This window comes from Rosa rugosa, chromosome 2 (assembly GCF_958449725.1).
Source record: "Rosa rugosa chromosome 2, drRosRugo1.1, whole genome shotgun sequence".
NCBI lineage: Eukaryota > Viridiplantae > Streptophyta > Magnoliopsida > Rosales > Rosaceae > Rosa > Rosa rugosa.
In genome coordinates this window covers 57,975,423-57,982,038 of record NC_084821.1, presented here as the reverse complement: position 1 = coordinate 57,982,038, position 6,616 = coordinate 57,975,423, and the positions used below count along the sequence as shown (strand labels likewise).

Sequence of the window (6,616 nt, the reverse complement as noted above, 5' to 3'; positions counted from 1 at the left end):
CTGTGTTGGATCAGCACGTGTAAATGCCGCGGACTTTCAGGATTCTAGCTGCCTTCTTTCATCATCTACATATTCCATGATCTATATGATATCATCCCTGGCCTCTTATTCTTCTTTATTTTGACGAGCCAAATATTATATTTCAATTTTGGACTTTAACCATTTCATCCTAGGCTCATTAGAAGCTTTGTCTCCCTAATTGGAAGTAAATGATATAAACAGTCAAAAAATGTTCACTTACTTTAGTCTGTTGTTTTGTTACTTGGCATCTTAAATATTGCGTATTTAACATAGTATCTGAACTTTATTCGCGTAAAGTGTAAATCTAATAAATTGTTTAATTATTAACAAATTAAACTTTTGAAGCACACTAACTATCTTTTAGTGTCCGCACTACAAACATCCACTTTTGGGATGGGTTTATACATCATTTGCACATATATATGGGGATTCTTCAGGTAAAATGGACCACTTGAAGAGTTACATGGTTGGTTTTTGGTTTCAATTAACCAGTTGCATTGAATTGAATGATAGGTCAGACCATGTTCATCAATTTGGTGGTTTTTATAGTTTTTGATTTAGTATCTTTACTTAATAATAGTTTAAGGTTTGCCTAGGATCCGGAATCTGGACTGAATTGACAATTTGGCATGCATCATTTTCATGACCAATTACTGATTATCCCAAAACAGTAAGAATGGTAAAATAAGTAAAATGTAGCATGCCATATTTTTGAACAACTAAATAAGCCAGCTTGGAACCTCTAGTTTCTCACTTGCACTGATTTTGGTGCAGAAATTGGCCACTTGAACGTGATTCAGGGCACTAAGTCGATCAATAACATCCTTTGAGTTTAAGTTTGACCGCAGCTTTTAAGAAAATTTCTAATTTTCTCTGAAAATTATTTGATTCATCACCATGAGTATTAGAATAAAACGTTTTACAAGCATGTGCATATATAATAGCACGGTGTAATGACATGGAAGAGGTTGAATAATACGACGCGCGCAGGTAGGTATATGAATATTCATATCGATTGGACTATAAAGGAATGTAAGAAAAATTCTCTAAATTCCTCTTTGACTGACCAAAAGAGCATAATTGAAGACAAAGAGATGAAATTGAACAGAAGAAGACAAAATTATTATGAAAAATAAATGAAAATGAACTGTACTAAATTAGGGTAATTGACAGTCAGCAGATTTCGTTCATCCTAATGAGGCGATATTGAGGATTAAGGTCTCATATTCAACGACATTTTTTCACCGAACCCTTTATTTCGTATCAAACCCTCATGAGAATACAAGACACCGCCCCTTATCCGCCTCAAAAAAAAATATTTACCAAATCAATTTAATTTTTCATTCACATTTCTACCTTCATTTTCTTCCTTAATTACCTCTTACTTTTTATTATATTGTTTAGTTCATTCTATATTTCTGTGCCCATCCTCAATTGTCAGACTTTCAGCTTTAAACTCATCCACAACTCTCTCTCTTTGTCGCTCCCATCTCTCTCTTTAAACCTAGCTGAGACGTCGTGCCATTCAAGCCAAGAAGTTTGCAGTCTTTCTCCGTTTGTCTCTGCGTTTTTCCTGTGCAGTCGATTGTCCTTTCTTCTTTGTCTCAGAGGAAAACGGGGGACCTTTCCTAGCTACCGTGAACAGGTCTGCTGGTTTTTCTTCTTTAGCAATCATAATTCATTCATCTCTGAACCTTCATTGTTTCTCTCTTTTTCTTTTTTGTTCTTGTTCTTGTTCTTGTTCTTCTCTTCTTTCTTCATGAATAGCTCTTACTACTTTGGAGGCTTTTAATTTGATATACACGTGAGAAGTTTCTAGGGTTAATGGATCTGCTTACCGGAGTTAAATGTTTGTAGGGTTTCAAAATATAATAGTACAGCTCAGAGATGGGATTTTTGATTAGGTTACTGTTTGCTGGCCGAGAGTACTCTTAAATCACTTACAGAAACATCTTTAAAACACCTCGTTTGTGGAGATGGAAGATCCAGACTCCACATATATCATTGCTATTCTCTAGCTAGGTTATCAAGTGCTGAAATGGATGCCTGAGAACCACATATGGCATGCTTTTGGTTCATATGTTTCTCTTTTTTTGTCAGACCAAAAAAAAAATCTCACGGTACAAGGGTACGTTTCTTCGGATTATCTGCACAATAAGAAACCAACAAAATCTTGTCCTTGCATGAGTGATTAACTAGAAGTATAGCTAGTTATGTTCATTTGTTTAACTCGTTCTCAAGTTTTAGGGTTTTTATGGGCATATTCGATTATAAACGGGTGCTAGCTAGCTTATTTTCCTATCCATGTATCATGTATTTAGATTACATGGTCTGTGTCATGATCAGTTTCATACGATCATTTTCTAGTGTGCAAGCATGTTTTTCTGATTAATTTTGATATCAATCATGTTTTTCTTTTTCATCAGGGTACAAGTTAATATCTGCATACATAAGAGGAGGATTAGCTAGCTAGGATGATGTCTGCAGGCAATGGACAGCTGACTGTTCCTCCTGGCTTCCGATTTCATCCAACGGACGAGGAGCTTCTCTACTATTACCTCAGGAAGAAGGTCTCTTATGAAGCCATCGACCTTGATGTTATCAGGGAGGTCGATCTCAACAAACTGGAACCCTGGGACCTTAAAGGTTAGACTTTAACTATATTGGCCATACAAATCCACTCAAACCCTTTAGTTCCCTAATATATATTAACGTTAAGGTGTTGCATGTGCAGAGAAATGCAGAATAGGATCAGGGCCTCAGAATGAGTGGTACTTCTTCAGCCACAAGGATAAGAAGTATCCAACAGGAACTAGAACAAACCGAGCAACTACAGCTGGGTTTTGGAAGGCAACTGGGAGAGATAAAGCCATCCACCTCAGCGATTCCACGAGGATTGGAATGAGGAAAACCCTAGTCTTCTACACCGGCCGCGCTCCTCATGGCCAAAAGACTGACTGGATCATGCACGAGTATCGCCTTGAAGATCATCATGATAATATTAATGTCCATGAAGTTCAGGTAATTAAGAACAAGTTAATTAATATATAATTAGTCCATTTCACTTAAATTAAACTTAAGAATTCAACTCGGCTTAATTATACAGATGTAGGGTGACGTTAGCCTGTAATGACAGGTTGTGTCTTTACTATAAATTTAGTATCAGATATTACCACAACAGTCTGTTTAATCAATGTTTTAGATTCATAATCTAACAACATTACATATCAGACTATTTGATTGTAGCAAGTGAACATTACTTTCCTATCTAAAAGAAATTAGCTACAAGGAAATACTTGACTAAATAATTAACTAATAGGGTGCTTGGTTATCGATTTGCTTGAGCAGGAGGACGGATGGGTGGTTTGTAGGGTTTTCAAGAAGAAGAATCACATTAACAGAGGTTTTCAGCCAGAGTTTGGTCATCATCAAGAAGTAGAACATGACTTGATCACGCACATGAAGGCAAGTGGTTCTCATGCCCAAGTAGTACTAGATCATCATCATCATCATCAGCCAAAACAAAACCATCACCACCATCTGGAAGCTTCACTGTATGATTACCCTAACACTTTCGATGGTTCGATGCACCTGCCGCAGTTGTTCAGTCCAGAGTCCGCAGCTGCTGCAGCAGCTAATAATTCATCATCATTTCTATCTGCACCTAATACCAATATGTCGGCTTTGAACCCCCTGGACTTGGAGTGCTCTCAAAACCTGTTAAAGCTAACCTCCACCACGGCCGGTTCTTGTGGACTCAATATGCAACAGCAACAGCAACAGCAGCAGCAGGAGATGAGGTCGTTCAATGGTGATTGGTCATTCTTGGACAAGCTCCTCCAATCTCATCACCCTCAGCCCCAGGATCATCATCATGTGGCCACTGCCGCCGCTACTACTTCAACAACGCAGAGATTATTTCCATTTCAATACCTTGGCTGCAGCGGATCAACTACTCATGTCGACATTTTAAAGTTCTCCAAGTAGCTAGCTAGCTAGCTATGCAGAGCGCCTGAAAGTCTCTGATGATCGATTATTCACTTCATTCACCTAGCTAGCTAGTACCATTAAGTTGTTCGTACGCACGGATAATCCTTTTCCACTCCTATTTTGGTAGTTTTTTTTTAGTTCAAACTCTATTCTCCTTGCTCATTAGTTTAAAGTTCTCTTTTGAGTATCAAAATGTATATAAGTTCAAACAAGCCTGTGAAGGGATTTTCCAAGATGAGACCTTGGAGCTTAATTAATTTGCCTAGGTTTTTTAAGTAACATATATAGTTCTTAATTTACTCCAGCTTCATATTATCTTCTTCTTTTTTTTCTTTTCCCTTTTCTATATTTATAGGCTCAGACTAGCTACATGACTTCAATACCAATATCAAACTCGATCCAAATCATAAATTCTGTCCAACTATCTTGAGCTTGTTAATGTAGAGATGAAAAACCATATATTACTGCACCCTAATTTTAGATTCTAAGTTACTATTTGTAAAGAGATCAGTGAGAGTAAAGGAATGGCTAGCCGGGTTAAATCTTCAGTCTCATATATCCAATTTAACAAAAATAAAGTGAAGACTTCTCAGAATTAAAGCATAGGCTAATTAGGCTGGCCGGGTTTGTGACATTGCAATATTGCATGGAGTTCAGGGCTCAAGAACGACCGACCTAAAAGTAGCTAGGCTACTTCGAAATAAGATAACCTAATTGCAAAGTACGCAAGTTCATTTTGGCTTCTATGGTCTCCAAAAAAGCTTCAGTGATAACCAAATTAGAGATATACGTACGTACATATCGAGTGAAGCTATATAGTACTGTGGGACCTGAAAACCCTGATCTCAAAATCTGGTTATGTATATTGGAAGCTGGGGTTTAAGTATATATGGATAATGAAATTGATAGACCAACCTTCTTTCCCCTTTATATGTCAAACTGTCCGAAAGACGTAAAATACCATACCTCCTATATAACCGACAGTGAGGGAGCTATTTATGGGTATTGCAGATTTGGTTGTTGCCTACCCTTGTCCCCTCGAAGTTACTGTTTTTCCCTCCAAAACCAAGCTAGCCAGTCTTTCATCTATATGAAACTAGCTACCGCTTACCTAATTAAGTTTTCTTTTGGTCTGAGCTTACCTAAGTTGTACAGAACTAGCAAGCAGAGCTTTAATTTTCTTTGCCCTACGTTGTTTGTCTTTTGTTAATACTAATTTTATCTCTCAGGAATTAGTCACAATCTATCCATATGTTGCCTGGCTAGCTGTGGACACGGTGTACATAGTATTTACGCATCAATATATATCATTTCACCGATCAACTTCGTCAGGAGCTTTCTCGATCATTTCCATCATGAGTTGTAATTCCACTTCATTTTTCCTGGCTTAAATTAACCCTATTGACCTATTTTTTTTCTTTGATGTTGATATACATGCCTTGCATGATCTTGTTGCCTTTTACATTAATTTGTTTTGGGTCCTATGTTAAACATGTCGTCCCCATGGAAAATTGATTCCTTAAATCAGTATTCATATTTTAAAGTTAGAGATAGTTGAAATCAATTCGATAAAATTATATCATCTCTCTTTAGGCTAGGTCACTGAATTATTGAGTTGGTGTTTTTGTTAATGGATTGAGTGTGTTAATGGACTATTAATATAAGAGTGCATTTAGGAAAAATGACTCTTGGACGTTCTATGAGCTGGGGTTTAATTGAGTACAATATCAACTATTAGATTCTAATTTGACAACTTGTTAATGTATCATGTATCATGCATCATGCATAGTACATTCATATATATTTATCTATATAGTCTTGGGAAGGATTTTCAATCTAAGGAAATAAATAAATTAAGCTTCGATCATCTTCTGAACTTCAACGATATCTAGCTAGGTTTGGATAAGAGTGAAGCATTTGAAACATTCAAACATACAAAAGGGTTGTCGTCTAACTCAGGTGAGATATTATTTTCAAAGCATGTGAGATTTTTTTTTTCTTTCAGTTTTTCTTATGAACCTGATCTCCTAATCTGTAATCCGGTCACTTCTAGAATGCATGCTTTTGAAATTTTCATGCTTTTTGGGGAAGTTAAATTCAATTCCTCCAATTGATAATGAAGATATATAGTTAAAGTAACCCGTAGATTCTTCAGTCATAGGCGATTAAACTACGGTCTCTAGCTTTTATATAATTAAGTAGCAAAACGATCAAACAAATTCCTATTCATGATCCTTACCGATCGGATTATCCATATAGTTATTCATTATGATTCTTCAACAAATTAAATTTACACATAATTATTAGAGACCCACATAGACAAACACACAGATATTGCACTTGAAAAAGTGATATCTTTGAATGAGATTACATGGGGAGGGATTGCTCACTTTGCTGTGCACAATTTCCTTTAAAGAGCAAAGTTCCCTGTTTGAAGATACAGCAGAAGAAGGATGTTTTCCCTTCCCACCAACTTATTGAAGACTTTTTCTTTTGAAAAGAACTTATTAAGACTTTGATCCAATTGGGTGCTTTGCCTTTTTTAACACAAACACAAAATGGAGCCTTTAGGTACTCAACATGGGCCTCCTAAATTTGCCTTCAC

At 36.5% G+C, this 6,616-nt stretch overlaps 1 protein-coding gene across 1 annotated transcript; it reads left to right on the top strand.

The window, feature by feature from the left end:
• The first annotated feature begins 1,493 nt into the window (after positions 1-1,493).
• LOC133733878 (NAC domain-containing protein 76) lies at positions 1,494-4,264 on the top strand. Its single transcript, XM_062161531.1, has 4 exons — positions 1,494-1,666; positions 2,448-2,667; positions 2,756-3,042; positions 3,370-4,264. The coding sequence occupies exons 2-4, from the start codon at positions 2,496-2,498 to the stop codon at positions 4,006-4,008; spliced, it is 1,098 nt and encodes a 365-aa protein (XP_062017515.1). The 5' UTR covers positions 1,494-1,666; positions 2,448-2,495; the 3' UTR covers positions 4,009-4,264.
• Positions 4,265-6,616: the final 2,352 nt, after the last annotated feature.